This window comes from Barbus barbus (assembly GCF_936440315.1).
Source record: "Barbus barbus genome assembly, chromosome: 22".
Classification (NCBI taxonomy): Eukaryota; Metazoa; Chordata; class Actinopteri; order Cypriniformes; family Cyprinidae; genus Barbus; species Barbus barbus.
This window is the reverse complement of record NC_136750.1, coordinates 3,934,108-3,951,894: the sequence shown is the minus strand read 5'-3', so window position 1 is coordinate 3,951,894 and position 17,787 is coordinate 3,934,108. Positions and strand designations below refer to the sequence as shown.

The 17,787-nt window shown below is 37.1% G+C and overlaps 1 protein-coding gene across 11 annotated transcripts in view; it reads left to right on the top strand.

Annotated features, from left to right (window-relative positions):
* Positions 1-17,787, top strand: part of LOC306888356 (kinesin-like protein KIFC3) — a 46,014-nt gene that overhangs the window by 11,251 nt on the left and 16,976 nt on the right. For 2 of the 11 annotated variants that reach the window (XR_013785737.1, XM_079446585.1), the window contains exons 1-9: positions 6,799-7,041; positions 8,927-9,044; positions 10,785-10,933; positions 13,661-13,696; positions 14,419-14,626; positions 15,013-15,152; positions 15,399-15,464; positions 16,612-16,734; positions 16,883-17,164. Coding sequence is in view for 10 of the 11 variants with exons in the window: in XM_079446585.1 (XP_079302711.1) it covers positions 6,949-7,041; positions 8,927-9,044; positions 10,785-10,933; positions 13,661-13,696; positions 14,419-14,626; positions 15,013-15,152; positions 15,399-15,464; positions 16,612-16,734; positions 16,883-17,164 (1,215 nt within the window). In the remaining variant the exon portion in view is untranslated. Of the gene's footprint in view, positions 1-3,412; positions 3,723-6,792; positions 7,042-8,926; positions 9,045-9,176; positions 9,639-10,784; positions 10,934-13,660; positions 13,697-14,418; positions 14,627-15,012; positions 15,153-15,398; positions 15,465-16,611; positions 16,735-16,882; positions 17,165-17,787 lie in introns of those variants that run through there. The other 9 variants (XM_079446583.1, XM_079446580.1, XM_079446587.1 and 6 more) reach the window with 6 other exon arrangements.

The window sequence follows — 17,787 nt, the reverse complement described above, 5'->3', positions numbered from 1 at the left end:
GCTCTCTGTCCGCTTTAAAGGTAATTGAATTCAAATGGAATGCGCTCGATCTATCATTGTTCCCTTTCCTTAATCTTGTTTGCTTTCACTTGTTGGATCAGCAGAAATCTCTCCGTGCTGGAATTGGTTTGATAGAGTGCTTATTCCACCAGTAGCATCAATTCTTGAAAAAAAAAAAAAAAAAACTTAATTGGTTCCAGCTTTTTTTTATGTTAAACTCTTAAAAAAAAAAAGGTTCCAAAGGGGGAGTTAACTGCAGTGCAGTAGAAGAACCATTTTGGGTTCTCCAAAGAACCTTTCTGGGAACAGTTCTTAAAAGAACCATTTATTTTCTTTGTGTAAAAAACTTTTCTTTTAAATCTAAGAAATCTTTTTTCACCGAAATGGTGAAATGTTCCATGGGTGTAAATGTCCTTAATAGAAACATAGATGCCAATAAATTACCGTTTATTTTTAAGAGTGCATGTACAAACTTACTCAGATGATTGTGATTTATATACCACGTATAACATATCAATTGTAATATTGTGTGAGCGAGTGGTACAGTGTGACACAACTAAAACAATCATAAAAAACACTCCATGCAAATGTATAAATGCAAACTCTTCTTGCTACTCAGTCAATTCCACGTTTCATTAGACATACGTGTTGCAATCTTAACATTGCCACAAGGGGCACTTCGATTACCGTGAACTGTTACCTTTATGGAAAGTTGTTTTTCCATAAAGGTATGGAAAAACCTTTATGGAAAGTTGTTTATGGAAAGTTGTTTGCAAGAGAGTTTTGCTCAGCATGTTGTCTTATCTTATTAGTGTGTTTAGCTATCAGAAAAACATGTGGTTTAATTTAATGAATATTTGAAAGGATTTATCGCCCCTTTTGTGTAGCACAACAAGACTGCAGATTTTTTATGTGTTGGCCAAGCAGCTGGGCCGCCCAAATGGCCAAGCTACCATTTTTTATGGTATTTTTCTGGCCATTATTAGGTTGGCTTGAGAAAGCTTATTATTAGTGATGCTTGCCAAAGGCAAGGCATCACTATTGTTATCTTGCATACTTATTATTCTGCTTCTTCTTATTCTTCTTCTGGACAAAACTTCGGTTCGCTACTCCTCCCGCACCGTTTGTCACAGACCCATGAATGAGATGTCAAATCATGCGGCATATTGAGGAGAGGTGTGCTATATGTTTCATAAGTAATTGAGTGTACGATGTTCGTCTGGTGGCAACACTATAGCTATCTAGCAACACTATAGCAACTATCCAAACCAACCTAGCAACTACCCAGAGTACCCTAGCAACCGCATAGCAACCACTCAGAGTAATTTACCAACTGCATAGCAACACCTTAGTAACCACCCCGGGTACCATAGCAACACCTTAGCAACCACCCTGGTACCCTAGCAACCGCATAGCAACCACCCCGGGTACCTTAGCAACCGCATAGCAACAACTCAGCAAGCACCCAGAGTACCCTACCAACCGCATAGCAACCACCCAAGTATATTGTGCTTGCAGTAAAGTGCTAAGTAAAAATATCGTTCTAGTTGCCAAACCACGTGTAACGGTCAGGTTAGTTGCAGTGAGTTTCAGGGTGTTTAAGTGTACTTGCCCACGACTAGTGATTAGAATGGCAGTATTGGATTATCATTAACAGGCTTGTCATGTCGATACATGGAAAAATCCTGAGCTGACACAGATTTGCCATCAAAGCTGGCACTGAACTTTTAGGACCTTAATTAGTAAACTTTTAACGTGCATAATATCTCTACAGAACGCTAACAGCAGTTTTATTATGCTTTACTTGGGTTTATAATACATTGGAAAGGGTTTCATAATGCTGACTTGACCATAAAATGATTTGTGCTCTGTTGAAGAGCAACAGCATTCAAACTATAGTGTTAATCAGTCAGTTATTCATATTCCTAAAGTATGCCACATTCTATGTACTTGATCATGTTTGCGTTTGTAACCCAGTTACCTAGCAATGCCTCAGAGAGTTTGCTCTCATGGGAGCAGAAGAATGGTGTCAGTGTAGTTGCTGGAGGCCCGTCACTTAATACACCACACAAATGAGTCACGACCGTCTGTCTTTTTTTTTTTTGCTTTGAATTCAATACACTCAATCAGAAAAATGCTCTCAGATTTTATCAGAAATATTCATAAACAGATTGTTTTTGTATGCATTTATTAATTTATTCAGCTATTTAGATTAGTTTAATTCATTCACGCAGTAATTCCAATACACTCCTTCCATGAGTTTTTTTTTTTGTTCTGAATTAAAATTCATTTTTAATTGTTTATTTATTTTTTTAATCAGGCGGCTTAACCTCGGAAATGTCAGGGTGATACTAACCACTTTATACTGAAAACTGAAAGCATAATGAAAAATAGGAGTTTATGAAATGACAACTATGTAGTTTGGACTATGTTTTATTGCTTTATCTCATAAATAGTAAGCAATCGACAATATTTGATAAACCCCTTCCAATAAAAGTCATGTGGTGGGACCAACATGCAGAAAACAGAAATTGACATAGTGGAAACCACTGCTGACCCTAATCATTTTTTGTCATGGTCTGTAAATCTCTGAAAATATTGGATCATTTGACTTTTTAATAAGGCAGTGTTCAGATTTTACAATGTTGTGCTACTCAACCAAAAGCTGAATGATATTTATGAATTAATATGAATTAACAAATTATATTTGTAAAAAAAGGTTACACTTTATTTTAAGGTGTCCTTGTTACAGCGTAATTATATTTATGTACAGAGTAATATTAATTAGCTACATGAATTTACTATATGGTTAGGATTAGGGTTTGGCTTAGGGTTGCTTGCATGTAATTATGCATAATTAATTGTTATTATTTTAGTAAATACATGAAACCTGTAACAAGGACGCCTTAAAATAGTGTTACCAAAAATAAAACCTTTCAAAAACATTTTTAAAAAATTTTGAAAATATGTATTTTTTTTTTTTTTTACTTAATGATTGACATTTTCAGTCATTGAATTTAAACTTTTCTTGAAAGTTGTATAACTGCAACTATAAAACTAACATGACTAAAGTCAAATCGAAGCTTTTAACTACATTTTGATCTTTTTTCCTTTTTTCATTGACCCTGATGCAATCACTAAAATGTATCACTAAAAAAGCATGAATTTCTGTAGATCAGTTGGTCAACCAAGGCTGTGGGTTAAATTTGTTGTATAACTTAAATGCAACATATATGCATAAACACACTTGCCAAATGAATAAATGCAAAATATATCAGTGTGCCAAACAGTAGGCGGATGCTACACACAAATGTTGATTGAGTGAGAAGCAGCACCTACATTTGCATGCTGAAATATTTATTTCTGTGGCCAGGCGAACAGCAGAGAGGGAGGAGGGAACTGTGGGATAGGTGGGGAAGGAGGGCCGAAGCATGGGGGGCCGTGATGCAGCTCAGATTCCACCGTTACCAAGGAACAGAGACAGGAGGAACGGCGTTCGTGTCAGAACGAGAGTGTGTGTGTGTGAGAAGAGAGGAGCTGCATGCAGACGCAAGTGTGTGTGACACAAAAAGAGCGCGAGAGGGACGGTTAGCTGGTGGCGGAGCAGCACAGAAATCGGTGGTGGTGTGTGTACACGAGTGTGTGTGTATGTGCTCGTGCTCCAAATAAACGCTATGAAATAATGAAGGCATGAGCGACGTCAGGAGACCGCAGGGACAGAGGTGAGTTCAAAGAGGATGCAACCTTTTACTTAAACACGTGTGCTGTTTTGCTGTTCATAGTTGACCGGTTTGGTTTAAGATTCAGATTTTGTCAAGCATGCACAGGTCTGGTGATGCCAGACTTTGCATGCAGCATTTAATGCCACAGTGTCCAGCGCAGACAGATGTTTGTGCCGGAGCGCTATGGAGGGATTTACAGGAGCGGAGGGAGGGAAGGAGAGGGCGATTTGACTCTTTCGTGATGGGGGGATGGGGAAACTGTAATAACTGGATTCAGATGAATGTTTCATGGGCCTGTTTATAGCAGAGAAGTTACATGTGCTTGCGTCCCTGGCTTCCTTGTGTTTGTACAGGGATTTAGACAAAGCAGTGCAGAAACAGACAGACAGATGGAGAGACACACTCAGGGGGTGACTGCAGATGAATGAATGATACAGGGAAATCAGACAGACAGCGACAGACTGTTGGACCACAGGATTCATGAAGCTGCTCACTGGTGGCAGACTGTGTGTGCGCGTGCGTGCATCCATGCATCGACAGATACAGTATGAATGATTGATGCTGTGGGCTGGAGTAAAGAAATGGTCAGCAGTAACTAACAGGATACTTTAGTAACAGCTTTTGTTTTCTATTCCAGTGATGAATTCAATTGATTCAATTTGAAAACCACACACACATTTGCATTGCTCTCAACATGAAGGAATACTATAAACTTACTTTACATAAAGCTAATTTTAAGTCTATAACGCTATAGACCGACTAAAATCTTTTGTTTATGCATTTAAAAAAACGTTTATTTTAATTTTATTGACATTTCCATTAACCCTAAAACACAATGCAATGAAGTGCAAAATTCAAAATACAGGTAAAACACCTGAAAAAAAAAAACAATATAGAAAACTCATTAATTTCATATTAATACAGTAAATTGTGAACTTTATACAGATTTTTTTTTACAGTGTATTAATCAAAGTCTGTTCTGAATTGGGAATATACCTGGTATTTTATTTAATTTTAAATTAAATTATTATTATTATTATTATTTATCTGCTTCTACCTTTGTATATAACACTAACTTAAAAAGCGTCAACACAGTTCTCAGATTTTAATTGTAATTTAGTAATTAAAGCCTTTTATTAATTTCCAAAAACTGATTATGAACCATTTTAGAAGTTTTACAGTGTATATAAAATATGAATATAACAATACTTGTTGCAGTTGACCTTGATGTTTGGTGTAAATATTATGTTAAGCTAGATAATACATTATGTATTTTTGTTCATCAGAACTAATTAAAAACAAAAATAGTATAATGATGTGTGTAGAGTTTACTTCTATGTTGTGTACACTGGTAGAATTGTAGAATTGTTAGTTCTCTCCGGTTAGTCACGTTTGATCAAATATGTACCTCATGGAGGGCGAAGTCAAAACTTAGTTGGAAATCACTTTTCTGTAAGAGGTAGAGTAGAATAAATCATATTGTTTTGAGGTGTTTAAAGGGCTTTGCCGTCTCACACAGGTGCATTCAGATGTATGTAGTGTTTTGAATGCTGTCTCTCTAGACCAGTGGTTGGTTTGTACATGATTCCGCTTTTTCTTTTTGTCTGTCAGTAGATGTGGGTAGCAGTACTAAAATAGAAGATGAGACACAGGGGCAAAGAGAGAGGCAGAAGTAGGCTAATGAGATTCACACACTCCCCTGTGTGTAAGTATGCTGCTGAAGATGAAATCCATGTCAGAGTGATGGAAAAAGCTGGCTCTTCCTCAACTAGACAGCCGTTTTCAGCACAGCGTTTCATGAAATGCCCGTCTATGGGACTGGATGAAATGAGTATCTGTGGTGTACGGTTTCATCGGGGACAGACGCAGAAGATGTTTCATTAGAGCAGTCTGTTGTGTGAGACCACCGTGAGCTCTGCTGAAACATCAGAAGGACCCGAGTGTTGTTTTGCCCACGACAGAGCGTAAATTGACCTTAGGGGAAGAGAGAATGGCTCTGGGGTAATTCAGATGCTGTAATGTTTTCTTGTTTACTGTAACTTCTGTTGAATAATTAGGTCATATTTGTTTGTACATGTCATATCTGTCTGTACGTCTTCATGAAAAATGAATTCAGTAATAGAGTGACTCCCATCAGAATCAAGATGTGCACTGCTCCCTCTGGTGGTCAGTTAATGAATCTGAGTCGATAGGTAGCCGAAAGCTCACTTTTGTCTATACTTGTTTGAAAAAGTCACTTCCTTTCAAGTTCACACAGGTTTCCTTATTATACAGCTGTAGTTCATTACATTAACTATGATCATTTTACATTAAAACCACAATGTCACGATATTTTGAACAGTATTTAGTTAAACCGTATAATTACTTTTTTGTGAAATATTGTGCTTATACTGACTTGCTTTTAAATAAATGAAACGTGGTTTATGACATTCAGAAATGTTTAAGTGTGCTTTATGGCAAATTTTTTGAAACGTTTAAGAATGAATACTTTTATTCAGCAAGGCCATCATTATAGATTGATCAAAAACTATATTTTATAATGTTACAAAGGATTCTATTTCAACAAGTAAATGTTCTTTTTATTTAATAAGCATTCAAAAAAATGAAGCAGCACAACTGTTGTCAATATTGCTAATAATAAATGTTTTTGAGCAGAAAATCAGCATATTAGAATGATTTCTGAAGGATTATGAAACACTGAAGACCGGAGTAATGATGATGGAAATCCAGCTGAAATACATTTAATTTTATAACATTTTCAAATAGAAAGCTGTTATTTAAAATTGTGAGAATATATCATATTACTGTGTTTTTTTTGATCAAATAAATGCAGCCTTGGTGAGCAGAAGATACTTTTTTTTTAAAACATGAATAAATCTTACAGACTGGCCACTGTTAGAACAAAACAACTTAAAGTACAGATGTTTTCTAACATATTGGGGAAAGTGAAGGTGTCAAGTGTGGGGACTGGATTGATCAGTCGAAAAATGTCTGTCCTGCCATCATGGTGAAAAGAGGTCATCTGCTGACAGCTTAAAGGATTATGGGTAAAATGAATGCAAGCTGCCCTGTCTCTGTAGAGAGAGGTGGAGGCACAGGACATCTTCACAGACCTGATAGTAAACACACTAGTTTTTTTCTTTCTTGCAATGTGATGAACATCATTTTGAAGATGTAAAGCGGTTAAGAGCAGTTTATTTGGTTGATTTGAGTGGAGAAGGTAAAGATGTTGGGTTGGATGGGATCACTCGTTAACAAGAGCTGGCTGGACCGGGATCGTCCTGCGCTTCATCAGGACTGCAGGAAAGCCAGACCGATGGTACAGCAGGACTGTGTGTGTTAAAATCAGAGAGACCAGTGTGAATGGAGGCTATGTAGTCTTAGAGGGGTTTCTGTGCTCTAGGAGGATTAGATATGCAGCGTGACTAGCGTTTGTTGTTGGGTCAAGACTGATTGCTTGTGCTGCTATGCAGTGTTCACTCAATTTCAGCCTCTGACTTTCTTTTTGGGCTCAGACTTGCATTAAATCAGCTAGTGACCCTTTTGTACTGTGACAGAGTGGTTTTCTGTGCACTACATAATAGTTCAGACTAAATATTCAGAGCGATTCATAGTTATCTTGTTAAAAGCCTTTGTTTTTCATGCTGCTGTGCTGAAGTGACTAATGTCTATATTATGTTTCATCATAAATTTGAAAAAAAAAAAAAAAAAATTAAATTTTTTAAAATATATATTTTGTATTCTACTCTTATTTTCATGGCAATTAAGCACACCCACATACTTTTTCAATATGTGGTATGTTTTTATTTTATTCTATTGCTGCTGCCTTTATTTGAACAAAAACATCATTTTGTGAAAGCAATGTAAAACGTAAGAGAAAAACTAATATTGTGAAATATTACAATTTAAAATAACTGTTGTCTATTTCATGTTTTAAAATGTAATTTATTCTTGTGATGCAAAGCTGAATTGTTACATTGTTACTCCAGTCTTAAGTGTCACATGATCCTTTAAAATCATTCTAATATACTGATTTGGTGATTTCTTATTATTATCAATGCTGAAAACAGTTGTGCTCCTTTATTTATTTATTGGTGTTTTATTTTTCAGGATTCTTTGAATAGAAAGTTCAAAAGAACAGTATTTATTGTACTGCCTTTGTAGGCTCCCCACCCATTTCTATTTTTGGGATGAAATATGACCGCTACATGTTTTTGTTCTTTTCATTCAAATGCGTTTGCATGTTTATGCAAATACTAGCAAACTGAAGACTGACAGTGGCTCTCTGAATCTGTTATTGTTTGCTGGATGAAATACTGTAGATTGATACACTAGTAAATACTGCCGTCTTCTTGGTTTTTTTGCTACTGTTTGTTTTTGTAAGCAGGTCGGGTCTGTTTGTAGAAGACATTATTAGTCAGTTATTCGGTGTCCAGGTTCTTGTGTTGTCTGTCGTGAAGGAGCGTAATCCTCGTCTGTCAGTGTGACCTGTGGCCAGTCACTCTAATCTCATTTGTTGTTGCACCAATTGTTCATGGCCCTGAAGTTTGGTCATTGGAAAGCATCTGGTCACATGACTGCATGAGACGTGCCGAGATTTCTGCAGCATTTCACCTCTATAGGCTGTTTTAGTCACAGTCTTGTCATTTGTTTGTTTGTTTGTTGTGCAGGCAAGTATGGTAGACATCTTGGACTTTATACTGCACTTTGGTGCATGCCTTCTGTCATCTGATTGATTCCAAGTGAAAGTGTCTTTTTGCTGTGAAACCTTTGCTGATTTTTCTTCTTTTTTAGGTAAATGTACAAATAAATTTGTTAATTTCAAAATGAGCACTTATTGCACTGAAGATTTACTTGATTATCCATACATAATTTTTAGAAAAATCATGTTGAAATGTATCATTTATACATTAGGCTTTTGAGGAATGTTTGTTTTATTCATCTCTCAGTCATCGAATTGCGTTGTATTATATATGTTGCCCACAAAATTACAGAGCTTTGATCATAAAGCTAAAACAAAGCACACACATATATAGATATATAAAATAGATTCAGACTATTATTATTATAATTCTATGATGATATTAGGGTTAAAACAAGGATAATGATCTTATTCTGTAAAATGTCCATGGAAAATATGCAGCTTTTTCAAGTCTCAAAAGTTGATTAGTTAGGTGTTTATGGGATGTGGTCTGTGTTTACAGCCGGTCCAGCGGTGTGGTCTGCTCGGCCCTGCGGTCATGTACGGCACAAGAAAGACCTGGGACGTCGGCCACACCCCCTGCCTGCAGGAGCTCTGGAACAAAGACCTCTCATTGGATGGTAAGCATTGTCTCATGGGTGGACTACAAAACCGGTGTGGCAACATTCTTCTGAGGATAGTTTGAATGTTTGAGTGTACGTAGGAGGTTGGAGATACACAGAGTAGGTGTGTGTTTGTGTGTGAGAGAGCTCAGTCACCGAGGAGAGAGCGAGGGATGCGTTCTTACGCACTGACAAGGAGCAACACAGTCAGACGTTCTCGGACCAAACAGAGGACCACTGCACGTTCTGTCCAGGTACAGAAGGATAAATCTCCTTAGAAAACGAGAGCAGGGCTTGAACACGAGGACTATTGGTTGTGGCAGGGAAAATATGTATGTGTGCTAATGCACTCTGTGCTTCACGGGACAATATAACAACAGCCACAGCGATTGTGTGAGAAACAAAGAACAAAAAGGACTAAAACGGGAAGCAAACAAAGAGGAAAATCAGGGAAATGTCTGGCGACTGGTTTTTGCAGTGACAGGTTTGCATTCAGTCTGACACTCTTCTACGAAAGCGGCTCTACTGCTGTGTCATCGTAAACCGCACCGGCGAGAGGCTGCACGTCTCATCCGTGTGAGTGTGACAGAGAGCTGTTTGACAAACAAAACGGTAATTGTTGTTCTTTTCATAAGGTTCAGGGCTGCATTGAAATTCAGGTTAATGCATCACTCGCAACAGACTGTTATCTTCTCATTAGTCAGTGGTTTCTATTATGCCTGCAGGACCTTTACCAGATTGATGTGTTCTCTGCATAGTCGGCTATTAAGGATTGCTTTACCCAAAACCTAATATTCTGACCTTATTCATGCTACCTTCATGTTGTTCCAAACCTGAAGAACTTTATTTCTACCAAGTAACACAAACAGAGAAATTATTAACCGTTTTTATGCAGCAACTTGAATAAGGAGCTCTGAAGATTATAAAAGGACACAAAAGCTTCAGAAAACACCAGGGGTGCCTGCATGAGTGGATTTGTAATTTTTTTTAACTAAAAGGTTAAAAAATTCTATATATGCTCACGTTAATTAAATTCTGGAAACAAAAAATTATTTAGAGTTTGTCTAGCATTCATGTAATATTACGCATTTCTATAACTCCCTGTTTGGACCAATCAGTGAGAGCAGCGGTACACCGGAGTGTCCAGACAGATTTAAAAAAAAATTAAATGGCAAAACTCTATGATATGGTCAAATGCATCCATCTAGTGCATGTGAGGAAAAAAGGTAGAAAAAGGACCTCTCAACAAAAAAAAAAGCCTTTTGTGAATATCCACCTTCTGCTTAAGTGTTTCGAAGCTGCTTTAGATGATTCGGTGAGAGAGAAACAGACTGAAATTGAAGCCATTATTAACTGAGGATCTTGACATTGGCTCTAGATCTCCTTGGTTTGTTCAAGAAATGTCCAACAAGTGAACAAATCTTCTTTTTTCTTTTTTTGAGTCAGTCTGTTTCCTTCGCAAAGCCATTGTGTGACTTGCAAGTCATCTGGGCCAGTGTTATTTTAATTTGTGTACCATTACAGTATTTATTAATATTTTGAGAGCTTTTATTTTTAGTTTAGTAGCATTTTAGTAATTGTGCTTTTTTTCATTTTTACAGTTTTTTTTAATATTACTATTTGTTTAATTTGTATTGTTGTTTTCAACTTTAGTTTTTTTTTTTTAGTGCTTCAACTTTAGTTTTTTTTCTAGACATTTAAGTCCAATTTTATTTCATTATTTAATATTAAGAATTGACAATATTCTCTTTTTTGTAGTTTCAGCGAGTTCCCTGGATATCCTGATGAGTGATGGTGAGGAGGAGAGCTCGTTCCTCTCGTTGCCCAACTCTGTCCTTCAGCGCCACTGTTTGACCTCTGACCTCTCTGAAACGGCCACCTCAGAACAGCAGCAGCTCCTCATACAGGTATGATCCTATAATACTATTCTAGTATTAACCTGGGCAATCACTGTTACAGTTGCTTATAACTGGGTTTAGGGATTTACTGCAACATGTTATTTTCAGATTCTGTGTAGTAGAATATTTACACTACCATTCAAAAGTTTGGCAGCAATTTTCTGTCGGAGATTTATCGCGCCGCACAGCATCCAGTGTAGACAGCATCACTGATTGTAATGACTTCTATAGTATTTTGGTGGGGTGTCGTTGTCGTATCTGCGAGTCATCTGTGTCACTTCACCTGCAGCAGGGTTTTTTTCCCCTGTTGGCAAGGAATGGACCCGCCCTACTCTGCCTCTGATTGGCTTACCTTAATGTTCTTTCCCTCATCCAACCAATCTCACTTCTGAAGCCTAACTATTAGACGCTGCAGGCAACTGACCACATTTCAGACGGAATGCATTTGTATCTGCTGTAAATTATGGTGTTCCAGTTTAATTGTGGATTACGGCGTGATGCTGCTGTTTTTTTTTTGCGTGAGGCTGCTGTTGCGATAGCTATGAAGATTGTAAGTTACGTTATCGCTACATTAGTTCGCTACCCTTTGCAAAAATGCTCCTCAGTCTCGACCTTAACATTTGTCTCACAGATCAGTAAGCTATTACTCTGACATGAAGTCGATTTGAGAACTGTTCGACCTACAAGTAAAGCATACCGTTTAATGTACAGTAATATCACTCATGAAGTATCACTCGGCTCAAGTCAGGCAGCGCTAAGCCATAGCTAAGTGTCAGCCTGTAACAGCCTGTTTCAAGCAAGAGAAACACCTCGCGTTCAGCCCGTCAGCTGAAATGAAGACTTACAGTGGTTTATTTATTTCCATCTTGACAACAACCCTTGCTGACTGTAGACCGCAGTTGTCGCTCAAACGTCTTTTAATCATATAAAGGTGTTTATCCTTGAATGGTGCACTGCAAAAAATGCTTTCCTACTTAGAATTTTTGTCTTGTTTCTAGTCCAAATATCTAAAAATGCTTACATCAAGAAGCATTTTCTAGACAAGTAAAAATTGTCGTTTTTTCAGAAAAAAATAAGTCAAAATTAAGTGAGTTTTTTTCCTTAAAACAAGCAAAATAATCTGCAAATGGGGTAAGCAAAATAATCTTATTTCAAACCGAAAGCAAAAAAAAGATTTGATTTAAGAATTATTAGACATTTTGACTGGAAACAAGACAAAAAATGTAAGAAAAGCATTTTTTGCAGTGTGTAACATTTTCTCCCTGTAAAGCAGTTTGACTTGTGAATTAACATTGGGGGGGTTAGTTTGTCACCTTTTTCACTCCTGACAAGTTTGAATGAATGAATTCAATTCAATGCTTTGTTTCACATAACTAATCGTTGCCTGGGTTGCGTAGGCTACATATGTGTGGGGCAGAGCTATCAAAATAGGGCCGAGACACTTTTGAGGTAGGGGCGTTTTTTTTTTTGGTGTTTTCAAATATCAACATTGGCTTCCAGAAATCACTTACCCAACATTTAAGTTTAAAGATAATAGAGAATTGTTTGTTCACTAAAGTGAACCACTGATTAGCAATTAAAGCTAAATGCTTACATGTTCTAAAGATAATGCGAGTGGTGTTTGAACACCATGACACTATGTTTGGGAGTTGGTCCCAGAGTGTTGCTGTGTGGTTGTTTATTGGTGGCTTGGAAGTAAAATAATTTCCCAAGTCTTTGGGTTGAGTTGCACCTTCCATTCATAAGTTCTTTCTTAAACTGGAATGTAAAGTCCACAAAGGCTGTAACTAATCCTGTTCTTTTTCAGCTGCATTTCGAGTTGTTCTTAAGGCAGAATGTAGCTAATAGTTCCTAAATTCTCTGTAAAGTCATACAGTCGCATAATATAACATGTTCCCTCAATAATCCAATAGCAGCTTTCAAATATTTGAGCAGAAGTTGTATTAATGCTGTGAATTTCAATCTATATGAACTTGGTTCTATTGAGATACTATGAAATATTCCAGTCATTAAGATATTCATTTTTTGCTACTTAGATTGGGTTCACGTTGAAGAGAAAAATAATTTATTAACAAGTATAAACATTATGATATATGTGTAAAAGATTGAAGTTTGTCAAGTGAAACATGAGTTTATTGTTTTATTCCTTACTTTACTCCTGGCTTGTGTAAATGCATTAGATGTAACTTAGTGTCCTCTCTTTGATCTCCAAGAGTGGATAAACCTCTCTGAAAAGACAATCTGGAGTGAGATTTGAGTGCGCTGGAGTTTCTAGTCTTTTCAGCATACCATGAGCACAGGAGAGATCCGATTGGCTGGAGATCACATGTGTGGTGTGTCCTGATCTCTGCTTTTCAATGCATTGACAACTCTTCTCAATACAAACAATAGTTTAGACATGGGATAGCTTTGTGTATGTGCTTCTCTAGATCTATCTGTGTTGACCAGGCAGTGTTACCTGTGAAGGTGCAATGATTTCCAGTCTAACAAATCTCTGAAATACAGGATTTTAAGACATCAAGTCTTCAAATATAGCTTCATCTCAATGTGTTGGTATGTGGACATTTTTCCTGATAATCGAGGTTGAGTTTAGCTTGTTTTGCTGTTTCAGAATTTGTCCATAATTATCACACCACTGATTTTTTTTTTGCTTTCCTGCTTTTCTACTCTCCTTTTTCCCTCTCATTCTTCATTTGCATGTCTCTCCGCTGTCTTCTCACTATTTCACCTGCACAGAAGGTTACTTTGTCTTGTTCCTGGACTTCTGCCTACGTAATTCCCTCTGATTCTTTCTTTGTGCTTAGCTGTGAGCTACTTTGCGTTGTTCTGACGTCAACTTCACAAAGCACACTGTACTGCAGTAAAGTCTCTTATGTTCATAGATCCACCCTGTTTGCTTAAATGTCTCTATTAGAGGTTTTGTAGTCATCTGGGTTTCATAAAAAAAAAAGCTGTAGCCAAGGTAGTTTGTGCCAGTAGGAATAGTCACTTGCCCATTAAGCTTTCATGTGAAGCTAAAGGAATAGTTTAATTTTGTCTTCATTTACTTTCATTCCAAACTTGTACGATTTTCTTTTTTTCTGTTGATCACATATTTCTGTAGCTGCCCTGGCTGTTCTTTCTGTTACTGCAAAATCATAGTGACCCAAAAAGGAAAATATGTAAAAAGACTTGTACATTATACGTTAAATTATGAAATATTTTTTTTTTTCCATGGAATAAATTAAGTCATGTGGGTTAGGGATGACATGAGTAGGCTGAGTAAATGATGCTTTTTATTTAGGTTAAAAAAAAATTTAATTACTATTTTATTTTGCATGAATACTTCTAAAAAGAAAAATCAACCTATGTGTTTCATTTCAGAAATACCTACCCCTTTCCTCTTTAAAAGTTCTTCCGGCTTGTCTGCTTTAGTGTTTCCCTCATAGTTCAGGTCGTGTAAGGTTCTTTAGCACGTCTGGCATACATACATGGTTTCTTGTGTGTTTGTGCAGACGCTGCAAGAGAGAGTTTGTGAGTTCCAGGCACGTTTGCGCAGCGAAGACGCTGCAAAAAGACTCCTGCTACAGCGACTGCAGACACACGACCACCAGCTCAACCAAGACATCCAACAGAACGAGGAACATCCGTCCATTAACCAAGAACCTCAAGAGCAGCTCAGACTGCAGGACGGCCAGCTCAACCAAGCTGTGTCACCTACAGGTGAGAGAGAGAGTCCTGATATGGGATTGTATAATTGACACCTTTATAATAAATATTTATTTATTGTCCTGTGTCCTAAAAAGGGGGGGGGGGGGGCATCTTGTATATGGGTTTGAAATTAAATGAGTAGGTTGAGTAAATGTTTTTTTCTAGTTGGACTTGCTTTTCAGATTGTTGAAACATTACATAATTACATTATTATTAATAGAACTATTTAATTTTAATTATAAAATGTATATTTCTGTAAATTAAATTTTTTGTGTATTTCATAAATAATGAATACTTTTATAATAAATCTATTTATTACTTATCTTGTGACCTAAAAGTTAGAAAAATCTGCTTGCTTGCCATAAAGTGTGTGTGTGGGTGTGTGTTTGTTTTTGTAGGTGTGAGGAGCTCCAGTGTTTTGACACAGAAGCCTGTGGATTTTCCCAGCGCTGTACAAGTGAGTAAAGTTCACTCACAGGAGCAACTGCAAAAAGACGAGGGAGAACAATTGGCTCTCATTACAGGGCTGTGCACACAGGTACGTTACACACACACACACACACACACACACACACACAGAGAGAATAGGGCTCAGTTTTCCACCAGATCATTTACATTCTCAGCCACCCTGTATTGTGACCTTTTATATGTTGATATTCATTGTTTCTGTCTGGTTGGATTAAAATAGATTGATACATCATGAGGGTGGATGCATGAAACTAACTGACTCATTTTTTTGTAAAGAGATTTGGCTGAATAATGCTGTTGGTTTGTGGTTTTGTAGGTCAAGGAGCTGGAGGAGAAACTAGTGGATCAGACACAGGAGGTGGAGAGACTGCGCTCTGAGCTGGTGAGAGACTGAATTATTAGGGACAGGGAGAGTTGGCACACTCAGTGCCATTGTATAAATCCCCTGATCCTGGTGGGCTAAAGTCACCACTAAAGTGTGAACCACATTTCTATTGTTTAATAAAGAGCTCATTCTCCTGCAGGTTTAGACTGACCTGATTTAGTTTTATGATGGGAGGGGGAGGGAGTGTTAACCTGGTGATCTAGTTGTGTTTTGTTGATAGCAGAGAAATGTATGCCTTCAGCCCTGGAAGGTTTACAATTGGCACTGATCTCAAATTTGAGATGGCTGTGAGTGTACTTAACTGTACTTTACAAGTTTGTCCCCCCAAAGAAAACTAAATGTAATAAAACCTCACCCTCTTTTGGAAAAATAATTAACATTTATTTAATGCATTAAATAAAAAGAACTGTTAAATTACTCAGTCATTCAAAAAAAAATTCAAATTTAAAAACAAAAAAAATATTTAAAAAAACCAAGGATGCATTAAATTGCTCAAATGTGACCATAAAGACAATTTTAATGTTACAAAAGATTTCTATTTTAAATAAATGATGTTTTTTTAACTTTCTATTCATTGAAGAAGTTAATAAGTTATAGCTTGTTATAGCACTTGCAATTGTTCCATTGTGGATTTTGAAATGTAAAGAATTCTGAAAAATTAATTACGGTTTCCACAAAAATGTTTAGCAGCAAAGTCTGTTTTCAATATTGATCATAAAATGTTTCAGAAATAAATTACATTTTAAAATATAGTCACATAGAAAACAGTTACTTAGAAATATTTTACAGTATTTTGGATCAAATAAATGCAGCCTTGGTGAGCATAAGATACTTTTTCAAAAACATAAAAAATCTTACTGACTCAAAATGCAAATGCAGTGCACAGATTTTTACTATGAGTGTCATTACTGTAATGAACATTTGCTCATATTAACTGTGTAATAGTCACTACACACATTCATTTAAAAAAAAAGATTTTAATGAATTTTCAATGTCCCCCCCCAAGTATAAAGATTTATGTTTGGGGATATGGAGAGGCTTTGGGTTAGAATTCGCCAATAGTAATTATAGTTAGTATACAAAACTATTAGAAGTCAATAGTAAGTCCTCATTTAGCTAAGTAAATGTATATGTGTGTGTCTAGGGGGCGACAGATCTGGAGAAACAGCTCGAGGTGCTGGAGAATGAGAACCAGCGGCTCAAACAAGAGCTGAGGGCCAGTCAGACCAAGGCCACCTGCTCTACCGGCCACTGCCCACACAGCCAGGTACCCACACAACCAGAAATCACTTAAACCTCAAAGGCAATCTGATTGGTTGTTTCTGTAATGACATCATAATTACTTGATGCTGTAAATGTTGTGGTGTTACACAGCTGTTCTATAATGCTCCTCTCTCTGTCTGCATCTGTCCCAGGATGTGGAGGCCGTGCGTGGAGAGCTGTGTCGTAAGGATGAGGAGTGCCGCGAGCGGGAGCGGCGACTGGCTGCGCTGGAGCAGCAGGTGCAGGAGAGGACGGGTGTAGTAGCTCAGCTCCAGCAGCAGCTTCAGGAGGCGGCGCAGCGCAGACAGGAGCTCCAGCAGCAGCTGGAAGAGGCGTCACGTCTCCGGAGCCAGAGCGAGGAGCAGCTGACCTCACGGCTTCATGACGCTGAGGAGGCTCTATCTCGCCAGGCTGCTCTGACACCACAGGTCAAGGTGAGAGTGTGCTAATGAAGCATTAGCTGGGTCTCATTTCAAAGAGGTTGCATTTGTCAGCTACTGATGTCATTGAGGATGTCTCATTTAAGAAACATAGCCTACAATATATAAATAGACGTTTTGCCGCTGTTTTTCATGAGCCGCAAATTACTTAAATTTCTTTCTTACTGTGCATTGGAATGGTTGTTTTTCTGAAATGATGCATCCCAATGACGTATACGGCTAACAGATATGACCTCCAGAGAATACAGGCTTCAAAATGAGATTTTTGAAATTAGTTTTGAAAAGTTCTATTATTGAGACGTTTTACAGAAAATTTCTTGTAAATTTGTGGATTTTTGTCTTCCTTGTATTTTATTTTTTTAATTAGTTTACAAATATTTTAAATGTTAGTTTTCTTAAAGAAAGCAATAGCATTGCAAATTTAAATTAGCAAAGCAGACAAAATAAATATTTTTTTAAAATGTCAAAGAAAATTGTTCCTAATAATAAAAGTAATATAACGCAGTTAAATCAAAAGATCACAGCAGTGATAACCTAAAATATTTTTTTAATAAATTAATAAAAAAATAATACAAAAAGGTATGAGGTGATCAAATTCCCAAATAGTCTTATACAGA